The sequence below is a fragment of the Ruditapes philippinarum genome, unplaced genomic scaffold, assembly GCF_026571515.1.
Source record: "Ruditapes philippinarum isolate M1 unplaced genomic scaffold, ASM2657151v2 ctg8_1_1_1_1, whole genome shotgun sequence".
NCBI lineage: Eukaryota > Metazoa > Mollusca > Bivalvia > Venerida > Veneridae > Ruditapes > Ruditapes philippinarum.
In genome coordinates, this window is record NW_026856049.1 from 449,077 (window position 1) to 468,313 (window position 19,237).

A 19,237-nucleotide genomic window follows, 5' to 3' on the forward strand; every position below is an offset into this window, starting at 1 on the left:
TGCAACATGATCTTTTTTTTGTTTATTCATTTAGGTCGCATTCATTCTTTTACTTGGGAACACACACCATTTTTTATGGATTATTCTTCTGCGGATATTTCACAAGTTTTATGTTTAAATGTTGAATACTGCTTTAGCCGGTACTATAGGTGGTGTGGACGGTAGCTTGCAATTGCTGTCTTAAATATGTACATGTCTCATTCTTGATTTGTATAAATATATAGATACATGTAGAACAAAAACATGTGATCAAATGTTAAAAATTTAATTGTAAAATGCAGCTTAAGCGATAATGAAACAATTTCGATATGATATAAAATATTATTTTGCACATACAAGTGACATAGTGTTTGGTTATCCTAATTTACACAAAATTTCAGTCACCGCAATAAGATTTTTATGGAAAACTGCCCAAAGGTGACAAATTATCATAGTTAACAAGAACTGTTCATATGATTTACATGTTTGTATACAGTTTATAAGTAGCTCTGTAAGATCAAACAATTGCACAAAGTGGGAGCTGCCTAACAAAGATACAGATAACATATATAATTATGATGATATGCAATTTTACAAACAACAAACTTGAATCTTATCTTTACAATACAAAAATAATGATAATCTTCACATTGACCATGCTTTTTAATAATTATCTTGTTCTAGGTTTACCTTGACAAATAAGATTAAAGCATTTTATGTTAGTCCTAGATATTATGTACTTATTTTCATTCTGATAATCAAGGCACTTATGCCTAAGAAATAGATACAATTACTCCTATAAAATATAAACGTAAGTGGTGTCTTCAGATCACTATAAAATGTTCACGAAAAATAGAAATAATAGCATTTACTTGTTAGCATTTACTTTTATATATAAAATGGAAAATATGTTGTTTGATAAACAAAAAACAAAGACAATTTTATCACACATCCGTGTCCATTTTGTGACATGTAAAAATGGTATTGCACGGCCGTGCATATTTTTTGACATGACGTCATTAGCGTTATACATAGTGTTAAGACGCGTTAGATGTTTGCGTTATACTATAGGCGCGTCAATGAAAAATGACTCTTTTTTCACTTGAAACAGTCTTTATTTTTGGTATGTGATAAATAGAATATTAAATTCGTGTAGGTCCATTACTGAATTTATTGAAATCCTTGAATGAAATAATATTATGCTTGCCAGAGGCTCGCATAATATAATTTTATTCAACTCGTGCAATTTTCAGTGTTGAACTTAAACTCATTCAATATCCTCTATTTTGCATCAGGTGTGTCTACACTTGTCAAATCATCTGTACTCAATATGTAAAAGAAGCTTTGGATAAAAATAATTTCCAGGTTGAAATGTCACATGACCAGTAAAACTTGTCACGTTATCCATAATGAAAACACAACTTACACTCATTTCTGTTTGTTCATAAATGAGATCTACTGTCTTGTGATAAAATACCCTCACAACAGTCATCTTTATAGCTGAATGCACAAAAAACTAGAACTATCGCTGAATGCGATTCATACCCCCACCAATGTCCTTGACAGAAGACGACTTGGAAAGGTGGTCAAGAGAATAACTTTAGTGGCACAAATACATATACATAACTAGAAATGTGTCCATAGGACACGGATGCCCCCACACGCCACTGTTCTGTCAATCTTACGACTGTAGGTCAAATATTTTTTGGACTACATGTGCAACAAGTTGAAAACTAAAAATCAACAAAGTCCCATAATTCTGTTAAATTTGGTCAAAGCAAAAATTCCTTCCTTTACTACCATCTACACATTAAGGTTGTTAATCCCTGAAAGTTTAAGCAAAATCTGCCATCCGGTTTAAGGAGTTGCGTTCACAAAATTTCTACATAGTATATAATGAAAAAATCAACAAAGGGCCATAATTCTGTTAAATTTGGTTGCAGCAAAAATTCCTTCCTTTACTGCCATCTACACATTAAGGTTGTTCATCCCTGAAAGTTTAAGCAAAATCTGCCATCCGGTATAAGAGGAGTTGCATTCACAAAATTTCTACATAGTATATAGTGAAAAAATCAACAAAGAGCCATAATTCTGTAAAATTTGGTCGCAGCGAAAATTCCTTCCTTTACTACCATCTACACATTAAGGTTGTTCATCCCTGTAAGTTTAAGCAAAATCTGCCATCTGGTTTAAGAGGAGTTGCGTTCACAAAATTTCTACATAGTATATAGTGAAAAAATCAACAAAGGGCCATAATTCTGTTAAATTTGGTCGCAGCAAAAATTCCTTCCTTTACTACCATCTACACATTAAGGTTGTTCATCCCTGTAAGTTTAAGCAAAATCTGCCATCCGGTTTAAGAGGAGTTGCGTTCACAAAATTTCTACATAGTATATAGTGAAAAAATCAACAAAGGGCCATAATTCTGTTAAATTTGGTCGCAGCGAAAATTCCTTCCTTTACTACCATCTACACATTAAGGTTGTTCATCCCTGTAAGTTTAAGCAAAATCTGCCATTCGGTTTAAGAGCAGTTGCGTTCACAAGATTTCGGGACTGACGGACGGACGGACAAGTGCAACGCTATATGCTCCCACATTGTGGGGGCATAAAAAGAATTATCTATGGTGAAAAAAAAAGACAAATTGTACAGGTAATAGTATAAATATATATTGTCAAATCATGTTAGAAATTATGTACATATACTATATTACACAATGAAGTCATTATGTACATATACTATATTACACAATGAAGTCATTATGTACATATACTATATTACACAATGAAGTCATTATGTCCATGTAACTATTTGTAACACATTGTTTTTCTGAACACGTGGTGGTGAATAATTTGTTCTAAGTAACTATTTCTTTCCTTTTTTCGCAATCCTGTTTACTCTGTCAATATGTCTTTTCAATTCTTTATTCTCTTCTAAGTCCGACATTTCCACTGGTTTTTCATTAGAACAGCCTGCAATTGGGCACCTGAAACAAAAACAAAAGGGCCATAATGGCTAGATTGCTCAGTTGTCTATAAATGCTGTAAATGATACAACAAAGTAATATTAATGATTTTAATAAACAGCAATAACAGCAAGGTTCTGATCACACTCATCACAAGATTGCCATTATTGACAGGTAGATATTAATTGTATTACTGTCAGTTAAGGATAACTATTTATTGACGCGGTGGTCAAGTCCACTATTACGGTGTAAAACAGTTATCATATTGTGTTATTATCTTTAGGCACGCAGGCTTAATTAATCAACTGTCAGCGTAACGCAGTAGGTAAGCTTGTCAGCTTATTTTCTAGTTAAATATCAATGCAAGACTGGTTCGGATTGTGCTTTTTTCTCGAAAATAATGTCTATGTCTATAAACAATATGAATATGTTATATTTTTTCTTGACGTAAAGAAGTGTTAAGTGTTGTGTTAATTTCTATTAACTTCTCATTTCAATTTCTTGTTTCCAAAAGTAATATCTAGAAAGTTGGTACAGCCTTATATTGAATACTAAACGGAATGAATACATGTACACAAATTGTTTCAACTGTAGCTAAGTTGGCACGAAATACTATGATTACTGCATATTTAACACTACACAGGATAAAAGAATATTAATACCGGTATAATTTAAACATTAGATATTATTACAAAACTACCTTTATTTTCCAATTCATTTGCATCTTCAGTAAAATTGGAAAAAAGGGAAACAAAAAAAGAAAAGGATGAGTTAGACAATTTTGAGGCTCGAACTTGTGAAAATGTTTTATTTCAGGTCATTGCATGCCAATGACCTTACCAACTTTGCCATCAAGACATTTCATATTCTACTTTTATCTTGTACTATAACCGCTTCTTAAATACCTGTTTTACCTATTCAGACAAAAAAGTAAACTTTACACAAAAAATGCAACGTCCCTCTCACATTATCAAAGTGGCACAGTACCCACATACCTGTACATACAACAGTAACATTTTGTTATATTTCTATTAAAGAAAATCATTTACAATAACAAATTTGTTTCTATAAACGAGAGCCACGGAGCGGAAACCACGCTCGACTTTTTTCTTACTTCTAAAGTCAGACACAAATATATCATAGTAAAGGGTACTTCTAGAAAATGTTATTTTCTTGTAAAAAATAAATGTCATATTTCACCATGACAGTTAAGGTCATGGTTGGTTGAAATCCCACCAGCTGTTTGACCTGTGAAAGCTGACAAGAAATTTTTTATTTTTAGCTCTGGCAGTCATTTTTCGCAGCGAAGCAAAAAGTGCTGGCGGTATGCAAAACTATGGATGGTACTGATCACTTCTGTGAAGTTAGGTTGAAATCTCACCACCAGTTTGACCCGTGAAAGCCAGATAAGATTTTTTTATTTTTAGCTCTGGTGGCCATTTTGTGCAGTGAAGCGGAACATACCGACAATAAGCACGAGGGATGGTACTTAACACTCCTGTAAAGTTTGGTTGAAATCCCATCAGCAGTTTGACCTGTGAAAGCTGCACAAGCTTAATGCAGAGGGACGACCAGATGAACAAATGGACAGACAGCGAAGTCATTTATTACAATGTAATATCCAATTAAAGCAAAAACACAATAATTTTACCTTCAAGGACAAGGTTATTTATGAGTTCTATATGGCAAATTTCTCAAATAAAATGTCATCATTTAAAAAAAAATAAAGGTTAAAAGTAACACCACTATGCTGACTATACTTGAATTACTTTTCAATGTGAAGCATTAGCTAAGCCATTGACTGAATGACGTCATTTTATTAACATGGCACCTTTTTCAGTGCTAGGTTTTCTCATGAACTTGTTGTCAATTAACAATTTGCATTATTATAAATTTATTATACTAGTTGCTGATGGAATATACTAGAGAATATAGCCTTACTGACATAACTACAGTAAACTCCGCTTATAACGAACTCATTGGGACATTCAAAATCTGTTCTTTATATTCGGAGTTCCTTGTAAGTATAAAGCGAATTGTATCAGTGAACAGATTTACATATAACAAACTGATTGTTTACCATCGTCCTCCATTTTGAAGAGCATTTGATTAGGAAAATTAACTTTATTGGGTTCGTCATTGTGGTCTCCCTTACATTGATTCAAAAAAGAAATAATTGCAATGTTTTGCAAGGTCATCAGCATTTTAAGAATAATGCCGCTGATTGGCATACTACTGGCTCTGGAACCTTTAAGTTTAAACCACTCAAAAAGTGCCGAGTCCACATTATCATATTTTCCGAAACGATGTCCCTTCCATTTCGGAGGATGTTGAGGGTTGATACCCCTCTAGAATACAATGTAATTTCTTTTAAGACACAATACCCGAGAGCATACTACATGTATTTCAGTTTAAGTTTTACTCCCTTTCTCAATATCTCATAAAATATCACATTTTGTTCCTAAACTCAGCGCTTTTTGTTTTCTTTCCATGATTTAAAATAAACAAGATTTTCGATTTTTCCTTCCTTTTATATAGAACATCTTCTTTTATATTTTAAGGGTGACTTTTACTTATGAAAGATATAGATTTCTTTTATTATATACCTATAAATTTTTTCCTTGAAATACACGCAAATCTTGAAGGGCAAATACGCTTCAAAAGATAGAAATTTCCGTATAATTTTAGTGACAAATACGGTACCATATATGGAAGTGTCAGACTGTTTTTGACGTTGGTTCCGATCTTAGCTTTGTATATCGTTGCATTTGAAAACAGGAACCAAAATTATTAAAGGCGTGGCCAATTTTGCAAGAAGTACGTAATCATCTGTCAGTCATGAATATATTTTTTGACAACTACATTTCATTTTCTGAATGAAACAAAAAGGTATATAATAGAAGGAAAATTATGTTGTAGTAGCTTTCTGAGGTTATGTATTTTTCTACTTGCAACATTCGAAAATTGGTATCTCGCTCGACCTTTGGTCTTGCTTATCAAATTTGCACCGCTGCTCCTAGCAAAATACAAAGCCTCAGAAAGCTACTACAACATAATAATCCGTATTTATTGCAATCAAGTCAAGCGTACTTTGTATTTTTCAATGGATTCTATTCTGAAAAGAAAAAGCATGGGTAATTATGTTGAAAACCGATTGCAAGTGATCATAATCATTTTTCTTTAAAAAAAGAAATAATGGAATAAAATGAATAACCTTTTTATTTTGGAGACAAGAACTTGTGCTAAAAATATCCTAAATAGAAAGCTATTACGTACTGCTATACAAACTCATTTTCATAGCTGTATTGAAGTACATACCGGGTACAAAAATAAACGGTACTTTTGGCCGGGTATTAATCTGTGCCAATGAATAAAGAAAGTAGAAAATGTGGAATCTATTTACGGATAGCCAATATTTTGCAATTTGTTTAAAAGTGTCATTTTCTGTTTTTTAACTTAATTGGTACTAAACAAGAGCTGTCACAGGAGACAGCGAAGCTCGACTAATAAAATACTGGACGCAGTAATGGGGACAAAACTATGAAAGAAAAATCAATTATGTATAATTATGTATTAAGTTTTAGTAAAAAAACATTTGTTAGCATAAATTCCAAGATCAAGGGGAATAATTCTAGAAATAGTCACACCTTGTCACACAACATGTGTGTAATGATAAGAAATATATATTTGAAGTAGATACCTTAAAAAGTAAAGAAGTTATAATATTTCTTAAAGAAAATCCTAAGTTCAAAGAGAGATAGATCTGTAAATATTGCTTCAAGAGTTGAACATTGTCACATAAAATGTAATTGATGATAAGGAATAAGTATTTGAAGTTTGAGGTAGATACCTTTAAATCTAAAAAAGTTATAGTAAAAAATAATATTTTTTAAGGAAAATTCTAAGTTCAAGGGGAGATAAATCTGAAAATATTGGTGCTAGAGTTATGAACCTTGTCACATAAGATGGGGATGATGATAAGGTACATATATTTGAAGTATGAGGTTGATCCCTTAACAAATAAAGAAGTAACAGTAAAAAATAGTTTTTTTTTGAGGAAAATTCTAAGTTCAAGGGGAGATAAATCTGAAAATATTGGTGCTAGAGTTATGAACCTTGTCACATAAGATGGGGATGATAATAAGGTACATATATTTAAAGTATGAGGTTGATCCCTTAACAAATAAAGAAGTAACAGTGAAAAATAGTATTTTTTGAGGAAAATTCTTAGTTAAAGGGGAGATACATCTGAGAATATTGGTGCTAGAGTTATGAACCTTGTCACATAAGATGGGGATTATGATAAGGTACATATATTTGAAGTATGAGGTTGATCCCTTAACAAATAAAGAAGTAACAGTAAACAAGAGGGCCATGATGGCCCTGAGGTCGCTCACCTGTATATAGCCCCCCCCCCACCCCTCGGGCCAATTTTTACCCAAGGGCTTTTATTTGTTTATTTGAACAGACTTGGTAGACACCCATACGAAGATGTTTCATGCTAAACATCTAAGTTCTAGCTCATTGGGTTTTTTTAAAAGAAGATTTTTTAAGTTTTTACTATACACATATAGTTAAAAACAATGACACCCCTGGGGCAGGGCCAGTTTTGACCCCCCGGCTTTTATTTGAACAAACTTTGTAGATATTTACTTAAAGATGTTTCATGCTTAATATCTAAACTCTAGCTATTTGGGTTTTTTCAAAGAAGATTTTTAAGTTTTTGCTATACACATATAAGGAAAATCAATGACCCCCGGGGCGGGGCCAGTTTTGACCCCAGGGCTTTTATTTGAACAAACTTGGTAGACACTCATTAGAAGATGTTTCATGCTAAATATCTTAGCTCTAGCTCTTTGGGTTCTTTAAAAGAAGATTTTTTAAGTTTTTACTATATGCATATAGGGAAAATCAATGACCCCCTGGGGCGGGGCCAATTTTGACCCCAGGGCTTTTATTTGAACAAACTTGGTAGACACTCATTAGAAGATGTTTCATGCCAAATATCTAAGCTCTAGCTCTTAGGGTTGTTTAAAAGAAGATATTTAAAGATTTTTCTTTCGGTTGCCATGGCAACCAGAGTTCTGCATGGAATTAAATTCTTTGAACAATTTTTAAAGGTGACCACCAAAGGAACATTCCTGTGAAGTTTGGATGAAATTGGCTCAGTGGTTTATGAGGAGATGTCATTTAAAGCAAAAGTTTACGGACGGACGACGGACGGACGACGGACGGACGGACGGACGCCGGACGAAAAGCGATCACAAAAGCTCACCCTGTCACTTTGTGACAGGTGAGCTAAAAATAGTATTTTTTGAGGAAAATTCTAAGTTCAAGGGGATATAAATCTGAAAATATTGGTGCTAGAGTTATGAACCTTGTCACATAAGATGTGGTTGATGATAAGGAACATATATTTGAAGTTTGAAGTTGATACCTTAAGAAATGACAAAGTTATAGTGAAAAATATTTTACTGCACCAAAACTTTAATCTGAAATCTGGACGCGGACGCCGACGCCGGGGCAAGTAGGACAGCTCTACATATACTTATAGTCGAGCTAAAAATGAGTTCCTTTTTCTTATAACCATGCAAAATTCGGGCCAAAAATTGATGTTTCTTATAACAGGAATTTTGCTATGACCGTGTCTTCTATAAGTGAAGTTTACTGTATAACCCTCATCTAGCACCTAAGATGATATTTATCTCATTCAGGTTATATTCTCCAATATATCCCATTAGCAACTTGTTTGACTTATGTTATACATGTATATGTAAATGAACAATGTAACACTCATGTAATCATGTGTTCACATACTTCGCTTTCTTCTTCCTTTGTTTGATATACTGTTGGATACCCTCCATGTCATAATTATGTCCACAATTTTTGTTTCTTACTGGGTTTACCATCTCCATACCAGTGTAGGGACATTTTGTGTTCACATTTTCCTGGGTCATTTCAACCTCTGCGTCAGTACCTGGTGCTGGAAAACCAAACTCTGCTGCCGAGTAGGCTTCATCTGTCAAAACAATAATTTTATATATGAAAAACAAACGAAACAAAAAAAAACCAACTATTTTTCTCTGAAAATATATGAGATTAAAAATGTGTCTATGAAAAAATAATATACATGTATGTATGTCTATGAAGTGATAAACAATATTTCTATGAATTGATAAACAATATTTCTATGAAGTGATAAACAATATTTCTATGAAGAAATAAACAATATTTCTATGAAGTGATAAACAATATTTCTATGAAGTAATAAACAATATTTCTATGAAGTGATAAACAATATTTCTATGAAGAAATAAACAATATTTCCATGAAGTGATAAACAATATTTCTATGAAGTGATAAACAATATTTCTATGAGAAACAAACAATATTGAGTAATAAACAATATTCTATAAAGTGATTAACAATATTTCTATGAAAAGATAAACAATATTTCTATGACAAGGGTTCCCCCACACTCCAATCTTATGACTCTAGGTCAAATATTTTTGGGGCTACATGTGCCACAAGTTGAAAACTAAAATGCTTTACTAAGTAAAGGGCAAGAACTTTACAAATACTGAATAAATCCACAAGCAAAGCCAAGGTGCATAAGTACATATGCTGACCAACATTCTTGTTAATTTTCAGATCTACAGGTCAAACACTTTTTGAGCTATGCGAAAATTTCAAATTTATACTAAGTCAAGGGCAATAACTCTAACAAAACTGAAAAAAATCCACATGCGAAACCCCAGGTGCATAGCTTCACAGTGATGTTGATCATTATTCCTGTAAAGTTGTTTGATTTTAACTCAAGCGCTCAAGGAACAAATAACACAACATAATGGAATGGTTTTTACCAAGACAAGGGCAAAAGCTCTAGAAATACTGGATAAATCCACAAACAAAACCCCAGGTGCACAACTACACATGCTGACAAACATTCCTGTTAAGTTTCATGACTCTAGGTTAAATATTTTTGAGCTACACACAACACAAATTATAAATTGCAACTTTCACTAAGTCTAGGGCAATAACTCTGATTAAAAACAGAATAAAATCTACAATCGAAACCCCAGGTGCACAACTTCACATGCTGAGCAACTTTCATGTAAAGTTTCATGACCCTAGGTCAAATACTTTTTGAGCTACATGTGACACAAAATGAGAAGGGACGGACAAATGGCCAGACAGACAGGCGGACAAAGGTAAATCTAAACCCCACCTATAGTGGGGGCACAAAAAGTAAAATTAAAAAGCAATATTAAAAACATTTTAATGCTTAATGGTATCTAACTTTGTTCTGTCAAAGTTTTGTTCTCCTCCGTAGACAGATTTTTATCTACATGTATTTGTAAAAAAAGTGTGATTTGGGGCTGGAAACTGCTAGGAAACCAGTACAGTGTGAGATTGTACAAAATAAATCAACAAATTGTGCCAAGGCAGACAGCGACAGACTACATCAAAACAGTCACAAAATTTACCAATACAGTGACAGTTGTAAAACAGTGACAGTTTGTGCCAAGAAAGACAAATTTCAATATCAAAACTCTTATCATTATGGCATAAGTCTGCCTATTTCTCTTTTGTTTCTAAATGAGTGAAAAACTAACCTGGATGTAAAGTTTCCCACATTCGTTGATTGAACTCCTGTACCTTCTCATGCTGTAGTAACATTGAAACAGTGGTTCCTGCATCCAGCTCAACCAGTTTCTTGTCAAGAAGACTTTCTAAACTCACGCCATTGTCCTGAGGCTAAAACATAATATAACTAGTTACTTAAAAAACATTAGGTACAGGATGTTTTTATCACCTTACAAATTTTATGAACTCTATATGACTTGTACCCACAACAAAATCCCACATAAAATAATGAGATACTGCATGGTGTGTACCAAACAAGCAAATTTATTAAATTTATATCCCCTTCCATTACATACAAATCACTTGACTAAAGCCTTATAGTAATCACAGGTATTCAAGTGAAAATGAATTTGAATACCTGCATTATACAGTGTACTACAAAACAGCTCTTACAGTAAAAAATATCCTTAAAATATACAATAAATTAATGCCATTAATGATCAAGGATATGGAAATCTCCATTTGGTATTGATGGTTCCAAGAAACTTTTGTTGAAATCCAGTGAGCAGTTGCCCAGAAATAGCACAGAAATGAAAGTAATTGTGTACATATACTGAAGCCAAGAATGAATAACATTAAAGGAAAATTACTGTTACCTAAAATGTTAAAATGTTAGATTTACACTACAGCTTATGTTATTCTATTATTTTAGTCATCTTTTTATTAACAAAGATGACTAAAATAACAGAATAACATCAGCTGGATCAGAAAAATTACCTGTTGTTTAACATATTCTACTGCCTCCTGAAGATGTTTTATTTCTTGGTCCATCTTGACGAAATTCAAGATCACTTTCCGTATCTCATTAATACTTTTCTCTGACTGTTCTACAAACAAAACATATTGTTTTTTATATTCAATAACAATTCTTGTTAACATGCATATATAAGAATACTGTTTGGAGTGATAACCTTGACAATAAATTAAAGGTGTTTTTTTCGTGCAATATCTTTATTTCCTTTATTGTAACCGCCGTCATCATGTTAAAGGCGACGAACATGTTATTGTTCATATGCTGAATAAAGAATTGAATTGTGTATTTTTACAACTCTTACCTACCTAAACAAATTTCCATTTAAAGATTCACACTACACTTCAAAACTCATTTATGGAAATTAAAACTGGTACTTCTTGAAAGTCTAGGTCAAGTTAGTGGCCCGTGTTCATGATAGTTCAAACTACAACCTTCTAATAATTTGGTAAAAAGAACATTTTGAGGCAGTTTTTGTACACAAAAATGACATCAATGAAAAAATAAACATTTACCAAATTTGGAAAGATCATCACAGATACCCTGCTCTGATATAACAAAGTGACCATGTGTATATTTGTTGAATAACTAGAAATGTGTCCATAGGACACGGATGCTCCAACATGCCACTGTTCTGTCAATCTTATGACTCTAGGTCAAATATTTTTTGGACTACATGTGCCACAAGTTGAAAACTAAAAATCAACAAAGGGCCATAATTCTGTTAAATTTGGTCGCAGCAAAAATTCCTTCCTTTACTACCATCTACACATAAAGGTTGTTCATCCCTGGAAGTTTAAGCAAAATCTGCCATCCGGTTTAAGAGGAGTTGCGTTCACAAAATTTCTACATAGTATATAGTGACTAAATCAACAAAGGGCCATAATTCTGTTAAATTTGGTCGCAGCAAAAATTCCTTCCTTTACTACCATCTTCACATTAAGGTTGTTCATCCCTGGAAGTTTAAGCAAAATCTGCCATCCAGTTTAAGAGGAGTTGCGTTCACAAAATTTCTACATAGTATATAGTGACTAAATCAACAAAGGGCCATAATTCTGTTAAATTTGCTCGCAGCAAAAATTCCTTCCTATACTACCATCTACACATAAAGGTTGTTCATCCCTGGAAGTTTAAGCAAAATCTGCCATCCGGTTTAAGAGGAGTTGCCTTCACAAAATTTCTACATAGTATATAGTGACTAAATCAACAAAGGGCCATAATTCTGTTAAATTTGGTCGCCGCAAAAATTCCTTCCTTTACTACCATCTACACATTAAGGTTGTTCATCCCTGGAAGATTAAGCACAATCTGCCATCCGGTTTAAGAGGAGTTGCGTTCACAAGATTTCGGGATGTACGGACAGACGGACGGACGTACTGACGGACGGACACTCGGACTGACAAGTGCAACGCTATATGCTCCCACTCTGTGGGGGCATAAAAATGTCAAAACTATTTAATTGACGAAGTGGTAGAGTTATCTTTGTGCCCGAGTTATCTCTCAGACCAGTGTAAAATAAAAAGCTTGTTTAGAGAATTAATTGATGATGCTCATAAAAATTTCTTATTATCAGTTATGTACCATCCGAATTTCATGAAAACTATAGAATAGCTTGATGGACAATACTTCAGCAGAACTCATTATTTAACACTCTGTAACTCACTGTGATTTAAGAAAAAAACTGCCTGTAAAAGTAATCTTTGCTGATTTTGTTTAGCTTGCACTACTTTGAATTCAGTTTAAAGATGTTTTCCGGAGTTTTCATATAGACATATAGGCAAAGTTAAAACTGTTCAATAGAATTTCTTTAAACTTGCAGTACTAGTCTTGTCACAGTGTTTTTTTTAACTATTTTATCTCTTATTGTCTTCTTTCACTATTAACACTTTAACCACATTGATGTGACTAGAATACATTTTCAGTCTCACCTTCCTGTTTATAGTGCTTGGACTTTCCTTTTTTGTTTGTTTTTCTTTTCACCTTTTACTAACAATCCAACGTTACACTTAATTCCTGCCTTTAACACTTGTATTAAAGGGGTTGACAGTATCCAGAGATAGACAGATAGATAGACTTGGCATGTTATTAAAATACAAGCAAATTCGTTGAATTTATATCCCCTGCTGAGTACTGGTTATTACTAACATAACAACTGAAGACATAAGGCTTTATTTATATATTTATCATGGCGTAAACAGTAATACTCTTAGTACATAATAAATATTCAGGGCAATAACAGAGCCTAAGTGTTAACTAGTAATATCTGGACATGGCAATGAGATGTAAATTGCCTTTTTGTATATATGGTTGCCATGAAGTTTTGTTGAAATCAATACAGCAGTTGCAAAGAAATAGCCATATTGTTCTATATGTATACTACATAACTAATCAAGGGCCATAACTCTGTAATGAAGGGTCTGGTCTGAACAAGGCAACAATATATGCACATCTCATCTTGGTATTAATGGTTCCCATAAAGTTTAATTGAATTCCAGCAAGTAGTATCAGAGAAGTAGCTCTATATGCATACTGCATACATTGTAACTAATCAAGGGCCATAACTCCGAGTTAGTGTCTGACGGGAACAAGCCGACGATATGCGCACCTCTTGTTTTTGAAGGTTCCATAAAGTTGGCCCTATATGCATACTGCATAACTAATTAAGGGACATAACTCTGAGTTAAAGTGTCTGACCAGAACAAGGCGACTATATGCGCATCTCCTCTTGGTATTGAAGGTTCCCATAAAGTTTCGTTGAATTCCAGCCAGTAGTTGCAGAGAAGAAGCATGGAAATGATTATTGCTCTATATGCATACTGCATAACTAATCAAGGGCCATTACTCTGAGTTAAAGGGTCTGACCGGAACAAGCCGACGATATGCGCATCTCCTTTTGGTATTGAAGGTTCCCATAAAGTTTCGTTGAATTTCAGCCAGTAGTTGCTGAGAAGTAGCACGGAAACGATTATTGCACTATATGCATACTGCATAAGTAATCAAGGACCATAACTCTGAGTTAAAGTGTCTGACCGGAACAAGGCGGCGATATGCACATCTCCTCTTGGTATTGAAAGTTCCAATAAAGTTTCGTTGAATTCCAGCCAGTAGTTGCAGAGAAGTAGCATGGAAACAATTATTGCTCTATATGCATACTGCATAACTAATCAAGGACCATAACTCTGAGTTATAGTGTCTGACCAGAACAAGGCAACAATATGCACATCTCATCTCCTTTTGGTATTGAAGGTTCCCATAAAGTTTCGTTGAATTCCAGCTAGTAGTTGCAGAGAAGTAGCGCGGAAATGATTATTGTTCTATATGCATACTGCATAACTAATCAAGGACCATAACTCTGAGTTAAAGTGTCTGACCAAAACAAGCTGACAATATGCGCATCTCCTTTTGGTATTGAAGGTTCCCATAAAGTTTTGCGTTGAATTCCAGCCAGTAGTTGCAGAGAAGTAGCACGGAAACGATTTTTGCTCTATATGCATACTGCATATCTAATCAAGGGCCATAACTCTGAGTTAAAGTGTCTGACCGGAACAAGGCAAAGATATGCACATCTCCTCTTGGTATAAAAGGTTCCAATAAAGTTTCATTGAATTCCAGACAGTAGTTGCAGAGCAGTAGCGCGGAAATGATTTTTGCTCTATATGCATAATGCAAAACTAATCAAGGGCCATAACTCTGAGTTAAAAGGTCTGACTGGAACAAGCCGACGATATGCGCATCTCCTCTTGATATTGATGATTCCCATAAAGTTTCATTGAATTCCAGCCAGTAGTGGCAGAGAACTAGCGCGGAAATGAAATTCGGACGGACAGAAGCAGGACGGACGTACACACAAAATGATACTTATGTGACTTTTCCTGCTGTATTACACAAGGAAACAACAATATATTTAGTCAAAATCAGTTTAAATGAGCCAGACGTAGACCATATGTCGGCCATTTTGAAAACAGTATGTCAAAAAAAAAACCTCATCATTTAAATCGCAGTAATGGTGTTTTACTTCAGTTTTTTCATGTTTCAGGTCAAATTTCTACATGTTATTTTGCATAATTTTAAATATTAAAAGTATCTTTACAGTGTAACTCAAAATTTATTTTTTCAACAAACAAGAACATTTTGTAATGATGATTGTTTCAGATGTATTTACAAATTTAACAGATTATTGTTGCTTTTAGCAGAAGTTTGTAAAATGTTGTTCTGTTTTACATAAAAATTTATAGATTTAAACTATTTTGCACAAAAACTTTGTTGTTTAGATGTTTGAATAAAATACAGTGCACTCCAGATACAACGAGATTGTTGGGACTTCGGATGATTCCTCGTTATAACCGGGTCTCGTTATAACCGGGACAGAACAAACGTTATAACCGGGACAGAACAAATTGAGAAATCCGACACCGTTGAGCAGCATTTATTTCTACTTTCGCTTTCACGTGCATCCTTTTTAAAGAGTATATAAATAATGGGAGGTAACTCTTTGCAATCAGAAGTTTTTGGTTTATTTAAACATGCATGTATATAAATATATCTAGCTATCATAGAATTTAAACAAAACATGAAAACACAATCTACGTCTAACCGCTTGTCTATTTTCATTTATATGTACATTTTAAAATTTGTTTTCAAAAGTCACGCAGTGCATTTCTCACGAACACCGAATAACACTGCAAGAAATTAGCCACTTCCTTTGTGCTAATCACTCAATGAAATTGTTATGTTATGACATTTCGTCACCTTAAGGCCAATTTAGCCCGGAGCGCTGACAAAACAAGGCTGACACATTTGATCGCTAATTGCTCGACCCATTATCTCGTGCCGCGTCAATAATTTCTTCATTAATTGACCTTTATTATTGGTCATCATTGTTTTTCTCAAGGTGACAAACTGATGCAGACAAAGTGCAAATGAAGTGACATCGTTAAAATTCTGAAAAATATGCATGGGGGGCGAAATTATGTACGTTGTTACCGATATCTCCCTAAAACTGATCTCGTTATAAACGATAAAAAATGAAAGGAAAATAGAAGGAAAAAGGCCGGGACACACTAGAATGTACATTTTAAGCAGTATCTCGTTAAAACCGATCTCATTATAAGTGGAGTAGACTGTATGTCAATTCTGACCAATTTTAATACTGGTCACATAGAAATATGCCATTTATACCATGAAATAAGTGATGATGCGGAATTAGTTACATGTGTATGTTGAGAATGAAAATCGAACAGAATACGTTTAAACCTGCAACCCTCGTAGCCTTATTACTGGACCATCACCAATGACCTAAGCCAGTAACAACAGAATATAATGTTAGGAAAAGATATCATTTTGTGTCAATTTTCCAATCATTTTTCAAAAAATGATGTCGTGACTCGTGTGAACATAATAATTATATCGATACCTTTGTTACTTTCCAAAAAATCTAGAGCAACTTCATTTGCAATATCCATCCCTACTTTAATGTATTCTTCTACAGTGTTTATAGATTTTACTGCCTGGTCTACAAAGCCAAATCCAGCCATTATAATGATTATATTCAAACTCTGACACTAACTATCATACAAATGACGTACATTCTACAAAGGGAGGGAATTAATTAACAGTTCATACAATTCATGATTCGTCCCATATTCGATTCGCTACACCCTATTATCAAATTAAATAGAGGATATTGAATGAGTGTACATTCAATACTGGATTTTTTGAACGAGTTGAATAAAGTTACATTATGCAAGGCTCTGGCGAGCATAATATTATTTTATTCGACAATTTCAATAAATTCAGTATTGAAATTAGACGAATATGATATTCTATTTATCACATGTCTAAAATAAAGAGTGTTGAGACAATGCAATTATTGTAAAATCCAAGGAGGATATAAGAATAATTAGAAGTTAAAATCGCTTAAATAATTAAACAGCGAATCTGTTTACACTTTCTCTCTTTGTTTTTCATCATGAAATTTTCACACGTATCTTTCTACAGTAGCATAAGACGTTAGTAAATTTAAAACCAAATAAGAATTAAGCTTTTTTTTCAATGTGTTATATAGAAATTGTCGATCTATAGATGTTACGAACAGGTTGGGAAATATAGCAAATACTATAATTTACGATGTTGCAAGTTTGAAAGTATACTAAAATATCAAAAGTTAAATATGTTGAAATCATTGTTTCTTTGCGTGGTTTAATCAAATGCTAATGTTTATTCTTGTATACCAGACTGTTGTTTCTGTTAGTTTGATCCATGCTTGGGATGGGGGTTGTGCAAAATGAGTAACATGCTTAAAATGACATAATTTCAGCACGTTTTAGCATAAAACGGAGTGTCTTAGGATGATGTACTTTCGCCAGTGGGGATGAAGTTGTAATTTCGGTAAGAAAATAGTAAATAATGAATTGATATTAATCTCCATAAATAGTTAATTTATTGAGGTTTACAATTTAGAATAGGATAGAATGTGCAAGAAAGACCAGTGTTTGTTGTTCAGATAGGAATATCCGTCTCTATGTACCCGCCCATGGTCTACCTACTCGACAGGCTTTGTTACCTCCATGTTGGCGGGTACCTTCAAAATATTCCAGAACTGCAGCATGCTACAGATATTATCATTCTGAAATCAATTATAGCGCTTAATTCTATATAATTGTCATTGTTGAAATATGAAAAATATGCCACTAATAATAACAAGAGGGCCAAGATGACCCTAGATCGCTCACCTGACTCATCGAACTCATCCGAGCAATTACTTAGACAAGCATCTTAATCAAATTTGATGACAATTGAGTCAAAAATGTGACCACTAGAGTGTTAACAAGGTTTTTCCATATTTGGGCAGTGTGATTTAGTTTTTGACCCCAGGTGACCCATATTCGAACTTGGCATATAAATCATCTAAACAAGCTTGTATACCAATTTCCAGGATATTTGGATCAAAACAGTAGCCACTAGAGTGTTAACAAGTTTTTTTTCTATGTTTAGCTCCTGTGAACTAGTTTTTCATCAGAGATGACAAATGTTCGGACTCATGATGATTGAGGCAAAAAATGTGACCACTAGAGTGTTAACGAACAAATGTGGACGAACGACGGACGACAGATGACGGACGAAGTACGGCGGACATTCAATGATCCTAAAATCTCAGCCTGAGCTAGCTCAGATGAGATAAAAATTGAATCCGCTCTATGCGCACAATGATCACTTATACCAGACATGCATAAAAGGAGACACATTGTTGTGAATTATTTTTTATTAATACCCGTATCCATAGAGTTAAATCCTAATGAACTATTGCCAATTATTGTATTAACAATTTCGCCTATAATGTCGAGTGTCCAGTGATTGTCTGTTTGTTTGTTTGTTTGTTTATACATTTTCTTAAAGTTTTCTTCATGTGAAAGTCTTTTAAATTTCATTTTGTAAAATGTCATCACATCATATCTATTAATGCCCTGCCGCGTATATAGGGAAGTGGTTATAGAAATCTATTTGCAAAATATTCCTGTCAGCTCCATTACGTTCAAACAGGTTTAAAAAAGCGGGCCATAACGGCCTTGTATCGTTTACATTACAAGTTGTTATTTCTTTTATCTAAGAGGCACACCTTTTAAAACATTTGCAGATATTCTACGTTACATGCCAGCTATCAAATATTTTACATTAGAACTCTTATATTCTCTATTTTACTATATATAGTAAAACTCTGTGACCTTAAATGTTAACTATTTGACTAAAGGGGCATGCTTTATGTTACTTTGAAAAGGACTTCAAAGCAATGCTACATGCCAAAATCTAAGCTCTGAGCATTATAGTTTTACACAAGGAGAAATATGTGTTTTCCTACATATGTCTATATAAACTAAGATACCCGCAGGGAAGGGTCA

General features: G+C 33.7%; 1 protein-coding gene across 1 annotated transcript; it reads right to left on the reverse strand.

The window, feature by feature from the left end:
* Positions 1-708: 708 nt before the first annotated feature.
* Positions 709-16,908, reverse strand: LOC132745246 (E3 SUMO-protein ligase NSE2-like). The gene is made up of 5 exons (XM_060734108.1): positions 16,756-16,908; positions 11,309-11,418; positions 10,561-10,702; positions 8,762-8,963; positions 709-2,965 (listed from the first exon to the last, which is right to left on the reverse strand). Exons 1-5 carry the CDS (start codon positions 16,874-16,876, stop codon positions 2,845-2,847), a joined length of 696 nt encoding a protein of 231 aa, XP_060590091.1. The 5' UTR covers positions 16,877-16,908; the 3' UTR covers positions 709-2,844.
* Between the last annotated feature and the right edge of the window lie 2,329 nt (positions 16,909-19,237).

What these genes read in the sequence shown, in the direction of transcription:
- LOC132745246 (XM_060734108.1), bottom strand. Translation starts at nt 16,876, where the DNA reads ATGGCTGGATTTGGCTTTGTAGACCAGGCAGTAAAATCTATAAACACT. An exon ending in GTGGGAAACTTTACATCCAG is followed by an intron (nt 8,964 to 10,560) that starts GTTAGTTTTTCA and finishes TTGTTTTGACAG; the next exon opens with ATGAAGCCTACTCGGCAGCA. An exon ending in CAAAGGAAGAAGAAAGCGAA is followed by an intron (nt 2,966 to 8,761) that starts GTATGTGAACAC and finishes TTTTTGTTTCAG; the next exon opens with GTGCCCAATTGCAGGCTGTT.